Genomic DNA, 25,204 nt, shown 5'->3' on the forward strand with positions numbered 1-25,204 from the left:
TTATGAGCAAAATATTTAGAATATATGACTCACTGTGTTAATATGGTTTTTTTTCTTCTTGGTCAAGAAATTTGACGCCCATTTACTTGCTTTTGTCCTAAATCTACCAAAGAAGGAAGGCATCAAGGTTGGTTAGTTAAAGAAAAAAGACCCTTCACAGTCCCTAATCGTTGCTGTTTATGGGATGGACCACACAAACATAAAATGCCATGCCGTTGCTCACTTTTCCTTATAATATGTAGCATTGCAAATTTTGAGCTCAAAATGCAGCAATTAAGGTTAAACTTTTGTTTTGGAAAGTGAAACAGAAGCTTAATTCAAGAGCATAACCTACTTCAACACACTGAAATACTGAATATGTATTTTGAAGGGTAAAAAAAAGTGATGTAAAAATATTAAAAGCTAAAGGCAATAAGAAGTGACAAATGACAATACGCTACTTCTTTTTTTAAAGAAATAATATTACTAACTGCAAAGTGACAATGAGAAGTCACTACCATGGTTAAACTTGGAATGTGAATCATAATGTATGTGATCAGCATGCCATTTGCATCGACTAGACATTTTTGTAATAAACTGGAAATTCCAGGCTAAAATAATAGCTGATCACCCCTCCCCACTGCGTTGTCCAGAAATACTAATATTATATGTCCTTACAAAAATATTTTCTCATTTTTTATATTTATAACAAATAAAAATATGGAAATCATACTCTTACGTTGCATGAGATTGATCTCTTATGTTACCCTCACTTCGAAAAATATGCTTTTTTTTTTTTTCTAAAAATTAGTGGAACTCACTTTATTTATCTCTTAATAAATAAATAATCCCCATAAAAATATACACTAGACAACACCATATAGTTTGAATTTCATGAAATTTATTATCCATAATTAAATACAAACAAACTATTTAATTGATAAAACCTCTTTTTAAAATGAGTTACTACGTTGTGTGTCAATTTAACAAATCCTAACTTACTAATAAAGAGATGCGTGTCAAGGTATTCCAATTATATAAACCCTAACTTTAAAAATAAAAAAATTCTAGAAAGTCGGTAGTTATTTAAAGACAACAAACCTATTTTTATTGTACCCTGCAAAAAAAAACTCATGTTTCTTTATTTGTAGATAAAAACAAAAAATGGTTATGAATAACGAGTAATTAGTTTAAATTTTTCTTTTCATTATTTAAATAATAATAATAATATAATTCAAATTTCTATTTGGGATAGGATATTGTAACAACCAATTAGTGTTATTACCAATCAATTTCACCATTGGATCGATTATGTTGATCCAACGGTTATATTTATTTCTATCTTTGTATAATTATGATTCTCCATATTTAATATAAAAAATCATAACCATATAAAGGTAAAAATATATATAAAGTATTAAATATGGATAATCATAACCATACAAAGATAGAAATAAAATATAACCGTTACATCAACATAATCGATCCAACGATGAAATTAATTGGTAATAACATTAGTAATAACAGTAATTGATTGTTGCAATTTCCTTCTCCTTCCTATTTAAACTATTAAAAAAATCACTTCTTTTCCAATCCGTATTTTGAGAGAGTACAGTTCGGCTCAATTTTTTTATGTTGAACCAAACCAGTTTTCGTAATTTGGTTCGGGAAACTGAACTTGTTTTAGTGGTTCAATTTGGTAAACTGGTTTAACTTTTTTATGAAATAATTTTAGGTTCACTTCAATTAGAAATAAAGAGATTAAATAGCCAAGATTGTATCTTCGATTGTATTGGAAGAAACCAATTGCTTGCACCTTACAGAAGATATACAAGCCAGATTATTTGTGTTCCAACATAATCTACTGACATCCAGATTTCAGTTCTTGAAACACTAACTAAATTCCACTAATATGCTACCAAAACCTTAAGCATTTATGGTACATACGATAAGAAATAGTAAGATTGAAATAAAAAATAAATAAATTTCAAATTAGTAATCAACATTTGCTATGATCAGAGACTCGGTATCTTACTAGGCTAGGAAGCATCCAGGTAAGGAGATAATTCTCAAACAAGCATATTCTGAAACATAATATCTTCAGATTCCGAACTCATGCTATTGTGGAATAGCTTCTTTTCTTTTTAAGTCTTCCAAACTTATATTTGCCTCAAGTCCCATGTTCAGTAAATCACTAACCATGGCAAGGATATCAGATTTCAAAGAGGCTGCTAATTCCTGTCAGTATAGCAGAAAAAGTATCAAAAAAACATGTTAGTGTCTTATATAGCGCCAAAACTGAACAAAAAGGTCGAAAGTAAGTTTTCTTCACGACTGAGACAGTATACCTCTTTGTCCTCTTCTTTTTGGTGCTTAATAATTTCCAAAGGCCACTCAGCTACAAGCTTCTGGAGTTCATCCTTGATGCCTGACTTTTTTGCATCAGACAAAGTCTAGCAACAATGGAGTCAAAAGAAGGAAGCGTTAAGCAAAGACAAATATGACCTTCCATTCAGTTTGCTAACAGTCATTCTAATCGATACAACCATCACCAGAGGTCCAAAGCAAACACAACATATGTGAAGCAATAACTTCAACCCAAAATCAATCCAAAACCATATCTCCATGTCCAGGTTGTACCTACTCAATTCAATCATAAGCTTGTCGCCAACAATAATCATATCATATCAAAACCAAGAAAAAAAAAGGTTTTGCAAATATAAATAATGATATAATTTCTTCAGACACATTAGTGGAACTAATTTGATTTTGAAGTTCCTTTTTGAAAAGCTGTAACTTTGGCTACAAATTAACATTTGTTCTTATCTAAACTGATTTTTATTTTAATTAATTAATAACCAAATTTCAGCGACCACTGTTTTATTTCTTATTGTAGAAGCATTTCTTTGTTTCACTCTTTGGCGAAGAAATTTATAACATAGGAACATGAACAAAAACATACAGTCCATACCTGATTTAGAACTTGAATGATGGCAACTGCCTCACTGGGTTTACGTGCCAACAGAAGACCCTGAAAAATCATAAACACAAGCTTAGGCTTACTTTCTAAGCGGAACTTTGCTTCGACCCAACCCAGCTACTGGGAAGTGGAAACAAACATCAGCATGTAGCTGAAGTTCAGGGCAACTTATGTGAGACAGATGTAAGATTAGATAAGGCTTGTCCAATTGGGAAAATTAAGAATATTTTTAAAAAAATGGACAACTAAAACTCTTTTCAAGGAAAACAGATTAATGAATTGAAAAATGCCTAAAAACAAAAGAATTTCGTGCAATATAATGTTTTCAGAGAGCATGATATCTACAAATCAAAACTCATTGAGATCTCATGTCATAAGCTACATAGGACACACACAACATATAAACTTGGTAACTGCATTATAATCATAATTGATAGTCAAATCAGACGATGGTGTAGATTGATTTGCTACCTTGGCAAGAGAAAACCCAGTTGCCAAAGTGTGCTGCTTCATTGAATCAGATCTCAATTTTTCTATTTTCCATAATGACTCAGTGTCTCCTTCAAATAAGAAAATGAAATACACCAATGATTAATTCAGCATAGGCAGAAACGATTTTAGAAAGCTCAAACAAAATATAAAGTGTGACCTTGAAATCATATAATAGTAATACTACTATGCATACACTCATATTATAAGCCAACTAACCTTGAAGAGTTTATTAATATAGTTGAGCCCAGGAAATTCAAAAAAGATATGGACAGAGCAAGTCATAACACATTGGACAGAAAAAATATTCCCTAGTGTGATTCCTCAGTCAATGACGGCACTATTTATTTGGACTATTCAATAAGCCAGAATGTTCTTTGAAACTAGAAGACACATGTGGATGAACACGATCAGTCAATCACTATCCCTCAAATATTTACAAAAGAGTTTATAATGTAAACCACCTCTACTATGTATTTGCTATATGATTCTTTAATATTGGTTATGTAAATGAAGCACAGTAACAGCCCACATCTTTATATTGAAATACTACCTTAGTTATTAATAAATTACGAATTATGCATTTACATATGTAAGACTAATTTACAATTGTCGACATAGAAGACAACATTATAAGGCCAAAAAATAAGCTATAAAATAAATAAAGCAAATGCAAGAATGCAAACCATTTGTCTAAATCTATGAAATATTCAAGATCCATTACACAAGGACACCTATTTCCACTGAACAACTGTATATAGAACCAGTTGTTTAAATTTTTCTAACTCCAAAATCCCACTTGGGCTAACTAGAGGGTATGCATTTGGACAAAAATTGTGTGAAACCAATCAAATGCCACAGTCCCCAGTAAATTAAAGTACCAATGGTAGAGACAATTCATGACCCTGATTTTCTGACTTTATGAAATTATATTACAGCCCAGCCTATGTGGTTTTAGTCTCTTTTGGACTTTTTTCAATTTCTTCAGGACTGAGAAGCAACAGCTTTGCCAACACAGGAGAAGATGCAAGTTAGGAAGGAAAGAAAAATGAAAAGCCAATAAAAACTAAACAATTCATAAATCTCCATAAGTTCATGGGTGGCTTAATGTTCAATTAAGGAATCCACTTCAACAAACTGCAATTAAAGCGTAAGAAAGCAAAAGAAAAGAAAAAGAAAATAGGCAGACAATAAAAATATTAAGTGAAAAAGAAAACTCAAAATAAATGCACCTCTTTTCGCAGCAAATTTCATCCATGTGTCAAATGAAGTTTGTCGTAGCTTTACACCAGCCTTGACAAACCTTTTTGCATACTTGTTAATTAACTCCCAGTCATCTGTATTGTAACAAATGCTGCAAATGATCGGCGGAGGTAACGAGTCAGAGGCATATATAGAAGAGAACAAGGAGCCTTATACAAATGAGGATAATATAAGTTTATGTACTTATATTCTTTAATGTTAGACAATACTAAAAATCAACTTAATAGACATGAAAAAAGGCTAGATTCTCCATTTTTACCACTGATTTGCTTCACTTTCAGCTTCAAAGAAAGGTTTTGGGTACCAAATACATGTTAATGTTATCATCCACCCATGCATTTGCAAGCTCGGAAAATTATGCCAACCAACTGTATTGTAGACTAATAGCCTTATACACGAACAGGCACCAAGTTGCCTTCAAACAATCAATATATAGTTTTGGGGGTACTAACAACAGGATAGGATTTGCAATAAGTGCATGCCAGCCAGCAACTAAGAGAATAATTATATATATTAAATGTCCAGTCACTGTTTTAAATTTTGAGACTACTATTTTACATAGGATGTACATAAGCACAAAAATGTCAGAATTTCAATATACCTGAAAACTATATCTGCTGTGCCTGGTTGCAATGGTAAATCATTCTTCTTCAGAAGTTTCATTACTTCCACCAACAGTTTGGTATCATTGTGATTCTTAGCATACAGCTGCAGTAAATTGACAGGAATTTAACAATTGGAAATTGGACACAGAATCAAAGAATTTAGAACAATAAAATGTCAACAATACCAGTAAATGGTGCGCAGACGCAACACTTGGGGTCAGTCCGTAGACATTATGCTTCCACAAAGCCTTCTTTCCTGCATACAAATTTTAGCCAAATAACCTCAACATTTATAGTCTTTAAATTTCACAAGTGAAACAACATGGACTATAAGAAACAAAGTGGAGGCAAAGATAAAGTACGCATACCAAAATCAAGGGCTCCTGCATGAACGCATGCTTTAGCAACTTCTCGACAGAGATTGCAATTAAAATTGTCATGAATGCGAAGATTTGACAACCTCTGCTTACAGAATAGATTAAAAATCAATACCATAACAAAGGGAATAAATAAAGAATTAAATTAGCAAGAAAAAGAAGTGGGAGGGGAAATGAATAGAAACTAACAAATCTGCGGAGATTTTGCAAAATGTCGAATAGAAGTCTAATATCGTGTTGGTGTTTACAATCAGCAATCATTGACCATAACCAAGCATTTGGGGGCATTGATCGTTTAACATTTACAGACTGAAGCATTTTATCATAGAGTTCCTTGACAGCCTCTGCACTCAAGATTCAAGAACACAAACCAAACATCAGAAAATGAAATATAAAAGGAAGTTATAAGAAGCAAAATAATGAAGAACCTGTTGGAGACCCTTCTAAAGTATCCACTCCAGAACCAGAAGTATAAAAAGCCTTTGACAAGAAGAAATGGATCGGTTCTGTCGTCATTAGCCAGTAATTACGTCGTGTGAGCCCTGTCTAATTCAACAACTTCATATAATTAAATCATTCTATCATAATAATACTCCAGATTCACCGTTACAAAGGTAACAATCACGCCTTCGTTAAGATGCTTAAGCAAAGCCCTCTACGGTTTAACATTCAAGTTTTAAACTTTAGATTTAACTCCATATTTCCATAAAATCATAAATTTATTTTGTTATATTATTTTATGAGCGGCAAAGGGAACGAGGCAGAACTCACCTGAGAAAAAGGGGGTGGTGGAGTGAGGAGATTCGATGCTTCGAGAATGAGACGAAAGGAGAATTGGAGATTGCAAAAGCCGAGAGACTCGGCGAGCATTGGAAGCGACTTGCATGGCTCAATGTAAAGGGACAGACAGAGTTACAACGAACAAGCTTCAACTCAACTTTTCAAGCTCAGGGTTTGGTTTACGACCTACGAGTCGAGAAAGAGAGAGAGAGAGAGAGCACTTTGGGGGGAAACACTGTACTGTTTTGTTTTGATGGGCTTGGCCCAGAAAATGGCCCTATCAGGTTGGATTTGATCTTTTTAAAAGACATAAATTATATATTTTAATAAGAAAAAGAAAAAAAATGGCCCAATGTGTGCAGCTCAGTTGGTAATTTGGCGCTGAGTTAGTGGGGTTGGATATGTGTTCGATTCCCGCTGAATGCATTCTTGGGGAGGGGGCTGAACCTTTAGTCATCAGTGTTCCCCCGCACTCCGGATTAGTCTCATAGCCGGCTCAAAGAGTCGAAGCTCGTGGGGATACCGGAAGGAGACAACTCGTCTCAAAGAGATAATAATAGATAATTTAAATTTTAAATTTTAAATAAAAAATATTATTTTATATTTATTTCTCTCTGAAAATAACATAATTTTATATCATTTAAAATAATAAACTCTTTTCGCTTATTTTTGTGAAATTGAAATAGAAATGCCAATTGAGAATGAAGAAAAGACACCATGACTAATTGACTATACATTTTATATTTATGAAAGTTGAGAACGGAGTGTTATCTTTTACTTGTAGATTTTGGGAAGCGACAATTGGGAAAACCATGGTTTTTCCAGACAAGCTGAAACCTCCTTTTCAATAGCCTCATGCAAATTATTGTCATTAGTTTTCAAGCTCTTGGTCTATGTCGTTTAAATTTCCAGCGCCTATAATTTAGAGAAATTATAATCATAACTAATAAAATATTTAAAACAATCATAGTGAAATCGTGGTTCGAAATAGAATGATCAAACACATCAAGAGGAAAAAAAGTATCATCTTAAAAGATATAGAGCTTGTTTGGATCCTCTTATTTTTAAGCTAGAAGCAACTTATAAGCTAAAGTTAAAAAAAAAAAGCTTAAAAAAAGAAGTTAAAAGCTGTTTGGGAATTACATGAAAATTTTAGCTTAAAATTTACTTAAAAGCACATATTTCAAGAAAATTATCTCTCTCTCTATCTTTATCACTCTTCATTTAAAAAAAAGCACACAATTTAAGAAAAACAGATAAGAGCTTAAAAAAAAGCTCCTCCTAGGAGCTTTTAATTTTCAGCTTTTTTCTTCATTATAGAAAAAAGGGCTTTTCATTATAAGAGCTTTTCTCAAAACTTGTTTGGCCTAACTTATGCTTATAAGTAGTTTCTAGCTTAAAAAAAAGAAAATCCAAACAGGCAGATAAACTTATGTCTTTTTAGTTAATTTACACAAAGTCTGACGAGTAAGACTTTTGTAAATCTGAAAAGTTACTTTTTTTTTCTCTCTCCAATCACATCGCTGACATGTAAAGTAAACAAAAAAAAAATCAGATTTTCACAAAATCTTACTAATTAGACTTTGTATAAATCACTAAAAGGACACAAGTAGACAACTTTTCTGCTTTTAAAGGACATCCGGTAAACCCAAACATCAATCATAGTTTATCCCACTAAGTGGGGACAGACTCATTCTCCATCAAATAAATGTTACGCTCTGGAGTCTGGAGGTACACTGCTACAATAGTGAACTCTTTTTGATCCCATGAAATTGTATTTTGAAACACGCCGTCATTAAGAATTTTTATGAAGGTATCCCAGGAGATAATCACTTGAGTCATGTTGATTAAATTCAATGGCAATCATCCAATATCAATAAACCACAATTACCAGCAGTTCATGATGGGAAAACATTTTTCCCAGTATTACAGTATACAGATTTTTATATCTATGCCCAATGATGCAGACACCAACCCCACTCCATATGTTGGAGGAAGAACAGCCTTAGAAAACTATCTAGACCATTACTCTTATGCTGAATTAATTCAATAACACTCTACAATAACATGGGTGCTAACTTTAATTTTCTGCAAGGCAACGTCTCTTTCTTGGACCACAAGAATCTGGTCATTGAGGAAGAACTGGAGGTGCAATTGCCCGGGTATTATATGAACTGCAGTGACCGCATTTTTGCCCAAGAATGTGGAAGTAAACTTCGGTTGTGTCATTGCAGTCATTACATAGTATCCAAACCTGCAATGGGTGCTTCTTGGTTATATTAATACCAGTTCTGAGAGAACCATGATATATACATGTGTAATTGACATGCACAGGAGGAATCTGTATCATTTCAACCCATCCTATCAGTACATATTAAAATGGCATCATCCAAGTATTAGACAAGTAGGCTTTCTCCTAAACGTCAAACTCGTCCATTTTTTTTTCCACCTATAATAAATTTGCAAGTTGCTTTCTGCTCCATATGCATAAGGGACAAAAGGTGCATTCGTACTCAAAATCACCTTTCATGGCTAATCTGTAGTGTAGGACAGGGAAAATAGTCTAATAGGTATTCCACTCACTGCTGGGGTAACCTCAAATCAATGACAAAGGAAAAGAAATGGAGATAAACAGAGGTAGGTATTAGACGAGCATTTCAAAGAATGAAATTTTACCTTCCTGTACCGATAATCTTCAGGCATGACCGTTGCTTCAATCTAATATAACATGAAAATAAACAGATCAGAGAAAAACCACAATTGAAGTAGAAGTGTAGAGCATTGCTCTAAGCAATATTCTTGACCAGATAATTGCATGATATAAAAATATATAAAACAAGTAAACTACAGCATCTCTGTTCTTTAATTTAATCAGCTACCTCTTCATCAATTCTCTTCCAAGTCCTAGACATGTCAGTCACCGACTTGGAGCATATGGGACAACAGAACCTAAGCCATAAACCAAATCAAGTTACTAGATACGCACGCAGAGATCATGTTTATAGACCAAAGACTTCTCAAATAGTTAGATTACTCACTTGTTATGTTTTATCATCTCATGGTAACATTCACAGTGCATTGTGTGACCGCATTGCATAACAACAGTGTCTTTCAACGAGTCAAAAAGGTACTACACAAACATATGAAGTCATATGAGATTATTCTCAAGTTTCCAATTACATAAAAAAAGATATTCCTTGTTTGATTGAAAACACGATCCAGGGAAAGGGAGGGAATAAAGCATGCACCTCATAACAAATGGGACAGTGATGCCTCATGGAGTTCTCGACACATAAATGATTATCGCGGAGACTAACTGAATAGCAAGACCCTGCAGCTTATAAAATATTCATCACCACAGAAATCCTTACACAAAAAGTATTCAGCAAGTTATTAGTTAAAAAATAGTTCCATTCAGTAACTAAAGTGATATATCATCAGATGAGACTCCAAATTCCATAGTTTAAAAAATAATCCACCATGGAAAAATGCAGGGCAAATTATTCTTAGTAAGGGTGCTCCGTTTAAACTCTGTCATTGTACGAATGAACGAGTGGTAAGATCAAGTGATACACGAAACTGAAAGGAAAATTAATTTTACGGCAAAATTAAAACAAACTAATCACACAATTTTAAAATCCCACAGATCAAGGGTTGGATTTGAAATATGTTCATTGATATTGACAAACCAAAGATGTTGACTTTGCTTCTGAGGAATAAAGCCTACTGATTTTAACAAGCAAACTCTGCCAATTATTATTGCTTAAATGAGTTAAATCTATCAAAATCATCAACTTATTTACTGCAGGGAAATAAATAAAGTAGTGACAATGGTGACTGATGATGAATGCATACCGCACTTGTTGCAGTGGAAAAAATTCTCTCGCCCACCAACCCTGTTTCCAAATTACATCACCAAATTAATTTCGGTTGCATGCAATTAATTTAGGTGAATTAATTAAGGACGTGAAAGAATGATGTACTCAAATACAACACAGCCAACGCACCTGCAGATCCCGCAATCATCACAATGAAACTGTTGTTTCCCTGTCTGCAAATTGATTAAATTACAGTCAGGGTCATTGAGGAAACAACAAGATTAACAATCAAAAGCCAGGATTATACACCAAGTTCAGTCCAGTCCATCTCTAAGAACTAAGGACCTAAGTAGAAGTAGATCAAACATTATTTAAGAAGTAAAATTCAATCAGACTCTACAGATTTATTCATTGAACCATTATTACATCATCATCGAAGAATTTGCAGATGTTGCAGAAATATTCTCCCATTTTGACGCCACAGTTTGTGCAAACTTGTGCAACCTTCAAAAAGAAACAAAAGAAAGAACGTGAAAAATAGAAATAAAACCAGGACCTTATCCAAACCACCCCCACCTCAAAACAAAAAAACAAAATCAAAGATTTAAATCAAATTTGAATTGAATACATACTGGCTGCTCAGTGTCACAAACTGAACAAACAATCTGAAACGGCAAAAAAATATAAAAAGTGCATTAGTCTTATCATCTCCTATTGATCACTTAGATAAATATATTAGTCAAAGAAAAAAAAAGACACAGTGAAGAAAATGAAAACCAGTATAGTACTTGTTTAACATCTTGGCGAACGAGTTCGTGGCGATCAAAGGGATTCCTCAACATGCTCTAATGAAGCACACGCGAAGAAAATAAGACAAACCCAGATCAGTAAAAAGCAAAAAGACAAAATCTTTGAGCTGAAAAAATAGAATGAAACGAACACGAAATACCGCTGCCTCGTTATGACAATGACGGCATGAGTAGATCTCAACGCAACAGGGAGCACGAATCCTACATCTTCTCCTATAATGCTTGCACCTATCAATCAAAAACCAAAATACCCACCAAACAAAAACAAAAACAAAAACAAAAAAATTGAATCTACTGAATCAAGAAAGCAAAAAAAATAAAAGAAAAGAAAAAGAAAGAATGTATACCCATATCCCATCTTCCCAAAATCAAGACGTTCATTGACAGAGCCTTCCATGAGAGGTTCTTTGAGATTGGCGTTTGTTTTCTCTCTGAGAAGGCAAAGGAGGATGAGAGTTTCCTGATTTGGGAAGATTTGTTGGTTTGAAGCCACCCCATCATCATTGTTTAAGGACCACTCTCACCCTTTATTCCTTTTATTATTTTAATGGCAAAACAATATCAAATATATCTTTGCTTTGATAGTATTATAGTATTACCCACTTGGGATGATAGGGAAAGAGGATGAGCTGGGAAATATCTATAGTACATCATTTACTCAATTTAGAAAATTAAATATATTTTTTTTATCATTTTATCCTTCTTTATATGGTTAGTAGTGAATTACCCGTGCGATGTCCGGGGGAAAAAGAACAAAATATTTGTCGTCCGCTGTGGTTGGTTAATTGCACTGCAAACATTAAACTTACAAAAACCTGTGTTGTTATCTTGTTCTATATTTCAAGTGAAAAAAATTACAGCATTGATACAGAACTTTGCAAATGTCAACCATAAACAAAAATCTGCTATCCAGAGTGATCAATATTATGCACATCAAATATATTATCTACTCGATGAGTTATGTAAAAAATAAATACACCATAATAGACTATGTTGAAATGAGGATGGCTAAAAAAAGAAAAATGCATACAACTTATTGCTAACTATAACAGTCACTAATAAAATCAAGGTAACAAACAGACCAAGCAAATATGAAATTAAAAGATCAGCTTCTACCTATAATAAAAAAAACGCTATTAATTCAGTGTCATTCTGAAGCAATCATTGGAGGGATGAGTTTAACACATACCAAACATGTGATTTCCTATGTTTATGCATTACCAGGGACATCCTCTTCCACCATCATATTTATGCCTACGATACAAAATGTAAATGCTCATAAAATAAATTACGCTAATATGTTAACACTCAGAAGTAATAATCTCAGTAAAAAAATGGGTTATTTTTTTTAGAACCCAAAAAACGTTGTCTGAAAGGGATTTGAAAGCAAATTAACCAAATAGTCATGTATGAGTCATATTTTTTGCTTACATTGGAACAAATGTGTCTAAATAGCATCAAATCAATACACATGCTAAAAACTTGTAACAATATAAAGAACCCACAATGATAAATTTTTAAAAAACAACAACATACATTTGGGTCCACCAAAGACTTAAAGAATGAGGTGACAATAGCTTCGCTGCTTCAAACACTTGAAACTTCATATCTTGGCTCATTATATGACTCCAAATTATTTTTTTTACGTTGAACTTAAATAACATCGATTTTTCATTAAGAACGTTTAGTTTTCTTAGATAATGTTCCAAATTAGCACCCTAAGAAAAAAAACTTCTTCAAAATTAAGTATAACTCGTGCGATGCACAGGAAAAAAAAGAAATTTGTTTGTATGTCTCGTAAAATTTAATGCAAAACATAAAAATATATCTCTGCATTTTATTTAAATCAATATTGTTAGCTACCTAACTCAAACTTTTGTACATATAGAGTTGGCAAATTTTTGAGTTATTAAATTTAATATAAAAGAAGAAGAACAAAATTTTAATTTAATTACAAAAAAATAGGCGGGTCAGTCCTCCGGACCGACTCCACTTTGCAACCTCTAATTATCAGCATTATATACCAGCATATAATAAACTTTTATATTTATCCACACGAAAAAGTTCTAATATTTGCATCTAAGTTTTTATATTTTATCTCAGAGATGGACTTTCGTTTATTACAATCAGATTTAAAAAATAATAATAAATAATTATTTTTTGCAAGGATTTGCGTCGTTTGTATTTGAAATTTTACAAATTTGTATTTACAAAAATTAAAATCTGATTTAAGAATTTAATTATAAAAGAAGATGTGTGAAATTTTAATTTAATTATAAAAATGTTTGGTAGGCCGGCCCTCTGGGCCGAGCCCAGTTTGCCACCTATAACTAACGTTTTTATATTTATTCACAAAAAAGGCTCTTATAATTACTTCTAAGATTTTATATTTTATCTAAGAGATAAACTTTCATTCATTAAAATTAGATTTACAAAATAATAAGTAAATATTTTTTGCAAGGAATTATGTAGTTAGTATTTAGAATTTTATAAATTTGTATTTACAAAAATTGAAATCTGAATTAGGAATCTAATTATAAAAGAAGAGTGAAATTTTAATTTAATTATTAAAACGTGTTGGCAGGCAAGGCGTGCAGGCCCTTTGGGCCAAGCCCAGTTTGCAACTTTTAACTATCACTGTTTTATATAAATAATTATTTTTTTTCAAGGATTGTGTAATTAGTATTTTGAATTTTACATATTTGTATTTACAAAAATTTAGGAATTTAATTATAAAAGAAGAAGGATAAAACTTTAATTTAACTATAAAAATGTGTTGGTGGGCCGGCCCTTCGGGCTAAGCCAAGTTTGTCACCTCTAACTATCAGCATGCAATAGATTTTTACAGTTATCCACAAAAAAAGTTCTTATCGTCACATTTAGGTTTTTATATTTTATCTTAGAGATAGACTTTTATTTATTACAATCAGATTTAAAAAATAATAATAAATAATTATTTTTTGCAAGGATTTGTGTCGTTTGTATTTGAAATTTTATAAATTTTAAATTTTTTCTCACCCAATAGATATAATAATAAATATTATTAATAGGCTTAATAATTTTCTATCTAGAAAGTATAAAGTAGTAGAAAACATGCATAGAAGTCTATGCACATTCTTCAAGTAATAGCTTCTAGGTAATCATTTACCACATAGAAAATTTTGTTAATTACACTCTTACATCAAAAGAATGAAAGTTTAATTTCTTTCTAATATATTTAATTTTAAAATTTAAAATTCAACATGATAATAGAATTAATTATACATACTTTTAAAAAATAATTTTTTTTCTCTTATTAATATTATATATATATATATATATATATATACATTTAAAATATTTATCTTAAGTATTTTTTTAAAAGTTTCTTGTACGAATTTTTTTTCATTTTTGTATCATTACTTTAAGTTAAAATTTTAATTTACTTTATTTTAAATTATATTTTTATAATTTTAAATATTTTTTCCGTTAAATTAATAATTTTTTATTAAAATTAAATTTATTTTATACATATCTTTTTTCCTGTTTTATAATTAATTCTAATAGGTATAATAATTAAGCCCAATAGACATAATAATAACTATCATTAATTTGCTTAATAATTTTATTTTATTTTGGAAATATTCCAATTGGTTCATTGCTTCACAACTAATCCGATTCGGGGCGGGTCCAGGATTAAGGCATTATGCTTAATAATTTCTCATGCAGAAAGTAGTGTGCAATATTAAATGCTGAATCTTTTCCCACCTCTCAAGTTCAAAATTCAAATTTAGAAAGTTTAAATTTTAAGTATTAAATATTTTCCCTCCCTGTAGACATAATAATGAATTAATAGGCTTTGCAATTTTCTATGCGAAAAATAAAGGGAAACATGCATAGAAGTCTAGGCACATTCTTCAAAAATAGCTTCTAGGTAATCATTCACGACATAGAAAATTGTGTTAATTACACTCTTACATCAAAAGAATGAAAGTTTGATTTCTTTCTAATATATTTAATTTTAAAATTTAAAATTCAACATGATAATAGAATTAATTATACATACTTTTTAAAAATAATTTTTTCTCTTTTAATTTATATATATATATATATATATATATATATACATTTAAAATATTTATATTAAGTATTTATTAAAAAGTTTCTTGTACGAATTTATTTTCCTTTTTGTATCATTATTTTAAGCTAAGAATTTAATTTACTTTATTTTAAATTATATTTTTACAATTTTAAATATTTTTTCGTTTAATTCATAATTTTTTATTAAAATTAAATTTATTTTATACATATCTTTTTTCCAGTTTTATAATTAATTCTAATATGTATAATAATTAAGCCCAATAGATATAGTAATAACTATCATTAATATGCTTAATAATTTCCCATGCAAAAAGTAGTAGGCAATATTAAATGCTGAATCTTTTCTCACCTCTCAAGTTCAAAATTCAAATTTAGAAAGTTTAAATTTTAAGTATTAAATATTTTCCCTCCCAATAGACATAATAATAAATTAATAGGCTTAACAATTTTCTATGCAAAAAATAAAGGGAAACATGCATAGAAGTCTAGGCACATTCTCCAAGTAATAGCTTCTAGGTAATCATTCACGACATAGGAAATTGTGTTAATTACACTCTTACATCAAAAGAATAAAAGTTTGATTTCTTTCTAATATATTTAATTTTAAAATTTAAAATTCAACATGATAATATAATTAATTATACATACTTTTAAAAAATATTGTTTTTCTCTTTTAATTTATACTATATATATATATATATATATATATATATATATATATATACATTTAAAATATTTATCTTAAGTATTTCTTAAAAAGTTTCTTGTGCGAATTTGTTTTCCGTTTTGTATCATTATTTTAAGTTAAGATTTTAATTTACTTTATGTAGATGACTGAATATAGATATAAAGTAGAGTTTTATTTATTATTATTTTTCCTTATACTATAAAAAGGGAATGAGAGGGAATTTTTTTTCTTCATAATTTATATATTTATTGGCTATTGTTTTCTTATATTCCATTTTTACTGTTCTATGTTGAGTATAATAGATTATATTTGCTTGATTGCTTCAATCATAGATTTCCATTGTCAGATCTTTAAACCGTTTAATCTTATGAATCTTTTCCGTAATTATTCTAAGTGTTTCCAGTTTCAAGACTATTGTCATATGGATGTATGTTGGACTTTGTTTTCGTTAAAATTGAAGAGTGTCGTTTTGCATCCATTGGAATTCAAAAAAATTAATGAATAACGTTGGAAAAGTAAACCACATCTGATGTGTATTACTTGCATTTACAAAATGTTAAAATCCCAAAGAAGCTCCACTTATTCATAATGACCATTTACTTCAAGTGAAACAACTATCTTATAATAGGTTTAGCAATTAATGTTATTATAATTCACACACATGAGGCTTTTCATTTTCCAATGCGTCCATCAACCATTTTTTTTTTAAATTCAAAGGCATTCAATAATAGAGACTTTTCAAGTTATCACATGGAATATGAATGGTAACAACTTTTAAACCCATTATTATGAAAGTCATACATAAAATAAAGAAATTTTTTTTTTTTTTTGGATATACAAAGGATATTAGTAATTATGTTCGGTGGAGAAAAAAATAAAATAAAAAAATAATAAGAAAAGGAAATAATATATAATAATATATCTTTTTCGCTATTATGAAACCACAAATGTATGATACATATTCAAATAAAAGAAAAAAAGGGAAGCTGCAAAATTTAAAAATCAAAAAAAGGTAACCCATATCTTCTTCAGTCTTGTGCAATGCTCGTCTCTTTGTTGAGTTGCTCAGTTCTGCGTTGTTCCTTGTCTTCTTTTTATTGTGCAGTTGTGTTGTCTTCTACAATATGCATCTCTTTCTTTGATGAAGAGAAAAATCATATATTAAATTTCCCCGACTCACTTCCAAGAGAAAGGGACGAAACTCAATCTGTTTCTCGAGAAAGAAATGGATCAAACATTCCTATTTTGTGGATAGGAAGGAATACCGTGGTTGGTGGTGAAGATTTCTCAGTGGATGGAACAATAAGAACAAAGAGATAAGAATGAATACGTGATGAAGGATTTACCATTGAGGGACTTTTCTTCGAAAGATTGAGTGTCATTGGAAGAGGTGACTCTGGAAGCATAAAGCCCCTCACTGTTCCGTGGAAGAAGAATGAATCAGCACTGTGAAGAAAGATCTCTTTTGGTAGTCGTGGATCGAAACAATTGAAGGTGGAAGACGCTGAATATGTAAATAACCACTCACAATATCATGAATCCTTCCACCCTAAAAAATGAATAAATCAGTGTCAGTAAAAAATTTATGAAAACGAATTCATAGGGTTTGTTCATAAAGAAACCGAAAATTATACCAATAGAACAATCCCTACGCACATGAACAGAAAGAAAAAAAAAACGCAGACATGAACAGAAAGAAAGAAAAATGCAGGCAAGACAAAAAAGAAGAAGAAACAATTCTCTATTTATACAAAAACTCAATGCATTATTTGAGAAGTACCTTAAGGCACAACTTTAAAAAAAAATTCAACTTTCAAATAAGGCACTACTTTAAAAAAACTTTTCAACTCCCAATAAGGTTCAATAAATTGTTGCAGCTTCCAACTTTCGCAGCTTTCAATAAAGAGATAGTGGGAATTTAATTTAATTGTGTTTTTTAATCGGATTTCAATTGATGTTTTAAAATTTTAAGCTTAAAAAATAATTTAAAAAATTACTATAACAGGAAACATTTCAAATTTCTTTAAGTGTGAACACAAACCTCAGATTCAAGGAGAATGCGACACATCATCAAAGTTTCCAATAAACGGTTTTACTTTAGAATAATATAGATATATAAAAAAAAAAAAAAAAAGAAAAGAAGAGGAATCAATTAAGAAACATTGGAAAATGTTAAATTCATAGAACCTATATATATATAGTTTTCGGCCTACATCATTAAATTGATATAGATTAATGCAAAATTTAATGAAAATTGGAGAACAAATGTATGCATGATCATTGAAAGATGTTTTACGATCATGTGAGGTTTAAAATATGTGGTGTTGATAAGGTCGAGTTAATAGAAATTCTATGTCAGAAATAGTTGCATGTGAATTAAGCTAATTGGTTAAACATGACAGCAAAAGAATTGTGTATGATGTTTATATATAGGCTTCGACCATAAAGAAATAATGGGCATAGATTATGTGGTTTCAATTAAAGTGAATGTTTAATAGCATTTGCCTAGAATAATCAAGTATGATTCAAGTGGGTTATGATATGTGAAGCTATGTTAAAGTGTATGAAATTCCACTATAAAAGGGTAAGTTAATTAACTAGTTGAGGGTTTAATTTATGAAGTATAAATTAAGTGGTAGATTTGTGGTATGGCATGAGTTGTCAAGGGAAATAAAATTGTCAAGTTGGTTATGAAATTAACATATGAAATATAATTATTTGGATTTTGATGGAACCTAATATTATTCATAAGAAATTGCAGAAATATAAATGGAGACAAACTCCTTACAAGGATAAATTGCAGACAATATAAAAGAAATACAGAAAATTAACACCAAAAGACCTCACTCACTCTAAAGCCAAATACCTAGGCCAAAGAGATCCTTTCCCAAAACCCCACTCCAAATATTCTGAATGAATGAATACCTCACACTCCCACATCCCCTCCTTATATCCTATTATTTAGGATTATTCTAGAATAATTTCCATAACAAACTAACTAATTCACTAACTAATTTTGCATTGCTACTCTTGGGCCCACTAATCCTAGCCCATCAATACTCCCCATTCAAAATTCACCTTGTCCTCAAGGTGAGAAAGATGATAGGGGATGTAATTGAACATCCACCAGGGTCCCATTGCTTGAAGCATATAGACCAAGTTATGATTGAAGTAAAAGAAGCGTTGCTGCTGAATTGTCTTGCCCCTGTTTTGGTGTTTGGTGTGTTGCCAATTGGGTCATGGGGTTGTCCTTGCAGCCCACTCACATGAAAGAGCAATCCAGATGTATTGGGCTTACTTTGGTTCAGATGAGGCCCACTATTTGTTCTCCCATTTAGCCTATTAATTGATTCCCCTCCAGCTATTAATGTCAGATTAATAGATTGAGTTGTAGGGGTAGCTTGAAAATAATGGCCCACTCCTCCTCCATTGGACCTAGGCCTATTTCCAACCGAATCCTTATCTGAGCCTGAGTGAGACGGACCAGCAAACTGGATCTGAGCTAATGAATAGTTATGAGGCTGGCCCACAGGTGCAAGAAGATGGAAGGCCTGGATAAAAGGCAGCATTGCTGATGATTGTGAGGGAACAACGAAGGATTTGTCAGAACGCCACCAACACGTCACAGCCTCATGACCATTTTTGCAACCAAGTTGGTACTGTAAACCAGATCTGGTGCCAGTCCAGCCTTCGCGAGTTCTGCCATGACCTCCCCGCCTACCATCGCACATGAAGTTCCCTGAATTTCCTGTCCTCTGTTCTAGATTACCTGAAACAGAGACAAACAAAGGAGTAGTGTTCTTCACTGTTATTCTGCATTTTTTTTCTTTTTTTTCTTTTTCTTTTTTTTCTATATCAGTTTTCCTTGTTTCGATTGGTTTCGATCTATCATCTTCGGCTTCTCTTTCGGACTTTCGATCTGCTCTCTCTTCAACAGTTGTGATCCCTTCTTCTTTTGCTTCTGTTTTATTGTCTTCTTCTTCGTTTGTTACCTTTTCTTCTTCTTCTTCTTTTTCTGTTTCTTCTTCCTTTTTTTCTGTTTCTTCTTTCTTTGCTTCGATCTCTATTTTTTTAGCAAAAGTTACTGCTTCTTTCTCTTTGCCTTCCTTGATTTGTTCCTTTGCTACTTTATCACCATCAATTGCTGGATCTGATTCTCCATCATCTACCAATAGAATTTCCGGTAAATATTTCTCTATGAACGCCTTCTCAAACTTCTTCAAGTTTGCGGTAAGATTCAACCACTTCCAACCTTGATACCAATTGAATGCACTCCCTCTTAGCCCTCTCACCGTTTCCCTATATTTTTGATCTTCATTGATTCCTTCGATCTGGAAGTATTGTTCCAAATCGATCAGGCATCCCCAAGCATCATCTCTCTCTTCTCCAAAGAATTTTGGGACATCAGTAAATCTGAACTTCATTTTTTTTTTTTTTCAGATCTGAATCAAGAACACCCCTAGATCGGAAGTGCTCTGATACCAAATTGATGGAACCTAATATTATTCATAAGAAATTGCAGAAATATAAATGGAGACAAACTCCTTACAAGGATAAATTGCAGACAATATAAAAGAAATACAGAAAATTAACACCAAAAGACCTCACTCACTCTAAAGCCAAATACCTAGGCCAAAGAGATCCCAAGAGATCCTTTCCCAAAACCCCACTCCAAATATTCTGAATGAATGAATACCTCACACTCCCACATCCCCTCCTTATATCCTATTATTTAGGATTATTCTAGAATAATTTCCATAACAAACTAACTAATTCACTAACTAATTTTGCATTGCTACTCTTGGGCCCACTAATCCTAGCCCATCAGATTTCAAGTAATGTATGTTTCATTGGAACTTAATGGTACTTTTATATATACGGTAACAGAGTGTAATCAAACGAAGTAGGTGGACGAACAACTTGGAGACAACCAAGTGTACAGCGTATTAAATAACAAGTTAGCAGCAGGAAAGAGGTGACAGGTAAGCTTTCGGTTTAGGAGTTTTCTCAGCCTTTTTGTTCCGCCATGATCAGTGGCGATTATGGTTTCCGTATGGATATAATTGTTGTTAATATTGATACTTTGCGTAGTTGCATTCATATAGTGCATGCATATGATATTATTTATGTTATGATAAGTTAATATGATATGATCTCCAATGAAATAAAGCCTTAGAAGTGTAAGTTGTGGTTTTTGAAAAGAGGAAACATTTATGGATATGATCACGGTGTACATAAGGTATAGCCGAGGAAACTTTAGTTCTCTAATCATTATGAGAATGCTATTGAATATGATACGACATTACGAATATAAGATGGAAGCCTTATTGATACATAAGACATGAACATACTTAAGATTAATAAGAAAGTACGTTATAAGAATAAATGAGAATTATTAGAAAAGATATATGATACAGAAATTCTAATATGGATTATATGGTGTTATCTATGTCTTGGTACTTGATATTTTATTGCAGGAAGTGGACTCTTGGGTGGAGACTGCTCCATAAACCCCAAGTTTATTGAGATTCATTCTCACCCCGCGTTATGGGGATATATTTTAGGTATCAGTGCAGTTGACGATCGTTCTCGGGGCAAGAGGCCCGTGGTTGATGAGTAGATCTGAGCATAGATGTTGCCTGCTTATTTTGGGAGTCTGTTGTATATATTTGTGACACTGTGATGTAGTATGTTTATGTAGGTTGATGTAGGATGTTGTAGTTATGACACATAGCCACCTTTTAATGTGATATATATAGAGTTATGGATCATGCATGTATATTACTGTATATGATATGGAATTGTTGTATATTGTGGGTTGTAAGAGCCCCAAGGCATTGTTGGTCCTTGTGTGTGCCACCCACTGATTATTAGGTACCATTTGAGGTCATAGACCACTTGTACAAATTTGGAAAATGTTGGAAAAACAAAGGAAATTCTGGCGAATTTTCTGTAGAATTGGCAGATTTTAGACGAACTTTGGGAGAGCATATCTCCCTCCACAGAGGTCCAATAGGGACATACCATATGCCATTTTGAAGCTTGAGATGTCCCCTACATGGTGGTAAAATATGAGGTTGTTCTGATCTAGTAGCTGGACTTGGGAGGGCTGTGAACACAGCTGCCCTGTTTGCCCTGCACTTGGGGGCTGTTCTGGCCTGTTTTTGAGGAATTGTTTCCCGCTTCTTTTCTCAGTCAAATTAAGCATATGATATATCAAATTGAAGGTTGAGGTGTCTAGTTTGTAGCATAAATATTTGAGAGCAATTGGATGAGTGAATTTTCTGCAGTAATTCGTGGAGTGAGAGAGGTTTTGAGCTGTTTTGGGGTTGGTTTGCTGTTTTGCTTATCCAACTTCAAACGGCGATAGCCGGAGCAAACGAGCTCCGATTGAAGCGTGTGATAGCTTATTAGAAAGGGAATTAAGTAAGAAAAAAATATAAACTGAGAAGAAGGTCTGGTTGTGAGCGATGTGTTCGCAGAAAATTAATTACTGAACCATGTTCAAAGAAGTAAAAACGTAAAATTGAGTAATTGGCTAAGTGGGTTTATGGGGACCCCTTAGTAACTTATAATAAGTAAAGTAAGAAGTAAAAGTAGTTAAAATAAGTATTCCGCAAAAAATTTTCAGTTACGGTCACAGCTTTTTAATTATTACGCTTTTATTGTTTTAAATGCTCGCGTAATAATCGTAAAAAGTTTATTCGCATTTTTATAAATGAATTGCTGTGATTGTAACTGCGTTTAATATCATAATCAATGTTAACAATACCGGTGTACAACGGGCTGTTACAATTATCCTATTGAATATTACTAGTAGTACACCCTAGATAAACTGTGTTTGTGTCATCAACTTATGTATTGAACCATTATAAGTAATAATTGAAATGTGTTTCTCTCTGTCTCATCACTAAATCCCTAGTTTTTCAAATATGATTGTGAAATAAGTATAACCTTAAAATGTACTTACTCAGTGAGTTGAGGAAATCTATACCAAGCTCAATAAGATCATAATTTAAAATTTTATTATCAAGCTAGTTTTGGACTAATAGTCTAAGCACTTGGAAGCTAATTAGACGAAAGTTGAAGAAGGCAATGAATGGGAATCTTGTGATGTTTTAATTTTGGTAACTCGAAGTATTTTATTTGAAGCTCTTCCTATGTTGTGCTTTGTTGCAAAATTTTACATAGCTCATCTCAAGCATGGATAAAAGAGGAGAGTTGTTGCAAAAACATTATATTCATTGCATAAATCGTATGTGTAAAATTTCTGTTTGTTTTTTAAGATTGACAGTTCTCTGTAATTTGTCTTATGCTCCATTGGATTAATTATTCAAACTGATGGATATAAATGCTTGTGGTGTCTCTATGATTGATGCTTTTCTCTTTGGTGACCAGAATTGGATTGGTTTTAGCATAACCAGTTCCAAAAGAACCCTGATTAAGCTTTTATCGTTGAGCTGCTGTTAGTGCAAGGGAAAAATTGAAAGCTCGACAGATGCAGGTTCAGCTCGAATAAGTGTAGTAATAACTTGTTGCAATATTTTAAACACTTGCTTATATAATCATACCGAGCTTGAATATTTGGGGTTCAAGATCGATACGTTTAATTTGAGTTCAATTAGTTATGTAGAATATTTTACAAGTATAAACAAATAGTTTAAGTTACATAATTTGATTTTAAAACTTATAAGATATATAGTTGTGTTAAAAACTTGGTACAGGAAGTTTTGCGGCCTAGTCCTGCACAACTTGAATCTAACTAATTGAATAATTGATGAACCGATATATATATATATAAAAAAGAAAAAGAAAATATATAGTTGCAAATTTGAACTCGAGCTGGCTTCAATACTAACTGTGCTATGGAGGGGAGGGACTTTTTTTTCGGTAGAGTGGAGGGGAGGGACTTAAATTTCATTCCTGAGTGTCCTTTTGCTATTAAAACCAATTACTAATATTGGTCATATAATATTCTCGTGGTATTGTTGGTATATATTTCCCCCTTAAATTTATTAAAAAGTAATGTTATTTGAATTAATTTAAAAGATATAAAATTATAAAATATATTAAAAAATATAGAAGAAGTAAAATGACATTATTTTAGAGTATAGAAAAAATATATAATATTTTAGAAATTTCATTTTCCTCTTGCAACATGAATTTTACTAAAATATATTGCATGATTTTTTCCAATGTCGTTTTGGGGTTGTAGTTAATAACTTCATCTCATATTTGAAGAGAAATGTTAATTCCTTAAACAATACAAAGTTGACTTTTTTCCAGTAAAATGATTTAGTTTTTCAATCAACCTAAAAATATATTGGGTTATATTTATCTTATGTTGCATAAGATAAATAAGTTTCCTACACACATAAAGTAGAGGTGGGTCCCACATCTATTTTTTCTCTCTACTCTTACATGTGAGTCTCACTTGTAATTTTATTTATATAACATGAGATAATCATTTTCTTACAACATAAGAAAACATAACCCAAATATATATTTGATGTCTATTAAATTAACAATATATAAAGATTAAATAAATAAGATATAGTAATTGAATTAGGATTTGAAAATTGGATAAAAAATAGATTTAAACATGATAAAATTGATTTTGTTTTCTAGTCAATCTCTAATAAATTTGATGCTTAGCTTACATTGTATAAAAAATGGTAAATAGAAGTATCATGTTGTACAAAAATTGTACAAACAAAGGATATATCTTGCTAAAGTTAGCAAGTTAATGATATTTTTGAACTTCAAGTTCAATTATGCTTGTATGTGGACCTAAATAATTTATTTGGTTTTTTTTCGTTCAAAATAATTTTTCGAGATTCATTAAACTTCTGGTTTTCTCCCCCTAATGACGGAAGATGTCCTTCATTAAATATTTAAGTGGACATAGTTGGCTAATTTAATCTATACCCCACAAGAGAATGGATTCGAACCTCGTTTACAAATGTAAGGACTTTGTTTGTAGGCGATATATAATCTCTCCAAGAAATTCTCAAAGAGGTTGGGGGTCTTCTCGAATCCTAATGAGATACCGATATCTACTCTCACTTAAACTTTTTCATTTAAAAAAAAAAGTCGTGGATACTATTGTGATTATCTGAATTCAGAGGCGAGTATCTTTTGCCAAAAAGATATATATGAGTAAATGATGTGATTGAAAAAGTAGGCCTTCCAATTTCAGGAGGAGAGATACTCTCACTACCAAAATTTTCTATTACCAACTTACTACATATCCAATAACCATTAGATTAATATTTTCTCTCTCTTCAAAAACTTTTTAACATTTCTCTTTAATCCAATTGTGATGTAATGGGTAAT

At 31.6% G+C, this 25,204-nt stretch overlaps 2 protein-coding genes across 5 annotated transcripts; both read right to left on the bottom strand.

Annotated features, from left to right (window-relative positions):
• Positions 1–1,823: 1,823 nt before the first annotated feature.
• Positions 1,824–6,696, bottom strand: LOC133310974 (uncharacterized). 3 transcript variants are annotated; one of them, XM_061511974.1, is made up of 11 exons: positions 6,465–6,696; positions 6,122–6,199; positions 5,883–6,037; positions 5,685–5,778; positions 5,502–5,572; positions 5,313–5,419; positions 4,681–4,802; positions 3,431–3,519; positions 2,951–3,010; positions 2,328–2,432; positions 1,824–2,217 (listed from the first exon to the last, which is right to left on the bottom strand). In XM_061511974.1, exons 1-11 carry the CDS (start codon positions 6,577–6,579, stop codon positions 2,098–2,100), a joined length of 1,116 nt encoding a protein of 371 aa, XP_061367958.1. In that variant the 5' UTR covers positions 6,580–6,696; the 3' UTR covers positions 1,824–2,097. The 3 variants fall into 3 exon arrangements, with proteins under 3 accessions (XP_061367958.1, XP_061367956.1, XP_061367957.1); XM_061511972.1 differs by having other exon boundaries at positions 6,122–6,235; XM_061511973.1 differs by having other exon boundaries at positions 6,122–6,239; positions 6,465–6,673.
• Positions 6,697–8,127: 1,431 nt separating this feature from the next.
• Positions 8,128–11,640, bottom strand: LOC133310958 (E3 ubiquitin-protein ligase MIEL1-like). 2 transcript variants are annotated; one of them, XM_061511954.1, is made up of 12 exons: positions 11,448–11,640; positions 11,241–11,328; positions 11,080–11,136; positions 10,924–10,956; positions 10,718–10,795; positions 10,481–10,524; positions 10,329–10,369; positions 9,722–9,804; positions 9,512–9,603; positions 9,353–9,422; positions 9,150–9,191; positions 8,128–8,727 (listed from the first exon to the last, which is right to left on the bottom strand). In XM_061511954.1, the coding sequence occupies exons 1-12, from the start codon at positions 11,495–11,497 to the stop codon at positions 8,602–8,604; spliced, it is 804 nt and encodes a 267-aa protein (XP_061367938.1). In that variant the 5' UTR covers positions 11,498–11,640; the 3' UTR covers positions 8,128–8,601. The 2 variants fall into 2 exon arrangements, with proteins under 2 accessions (XP_061367938.1, XP_061367937.1); XM_061511953.1 differs by having other exon boundaries at positions 11,232–11,328.
• Positions 11,641–25,204: the final 13,564 nt, after the last annotated feature.

Source organism: Gastrolobium bilobum, unplaced genomic scaffold (genome assembly GCF_033153095.1).
Source record: "Gastrolobium bilobum isolate Gb01-03AN ecotype WA unplaced genomic scaffold, APGP_CSIRO_Gbil_v1 utg7006, whole genome shotgun sequence".
NCBI lineage: Eukaryota > Viridiplantae > Streptophyta > Magnoliopsida > Fabales > Fabaceae > Gastrolobium > Gastrolobium bilobum.

Bases quoted from the DNA above. Each gene is read 5' to 3' on its own strand.
- LOC133310958 (XM_061511953.1), bottom strand. From the start codon at position 11,497: ATGGAAGGCTCTGTCAATGAACGTCTTGATTTTGGGAAGATGGGATAT. The intron at 10,525-10,717 runs GTAATAATGGTT...ATCAATTTGCAG, and splicing joins GCAAATTCTTCGATGATGAT to ACAGGGAAACAACAGTTTCA. The intron at 10,370-10,480 runs GTGCGTTGGCTG...ATTTGGAAACAG, and splicing joins GATGATTGCGGGATCTGCAG to GGTTGGTGGGCGAGAGAATT.
- LOC133310974 (XM_061511972.1), bottom strand. From the start codon at position 6,579: ATGCAAGTCGCTTCCAATGCTCGCCGAGTCTCTCGGCTTTTGCAATCT. The intron at 6,038-6,121 runs GTTCTTCATTAT...TCTTGAGTGCAG, and splicing joins TTTAGAAGGGTCTCCAACAG to AGGCTGTCAAGGAACTCTAT. The intron at 5,779-5,882 runs GTTAGTTTCTAT...TTCTGTAAGCAG, and splicing joins TGCAAAATCTCCGCAGATTT to AGGTTGTCAAATCTTCGCAT.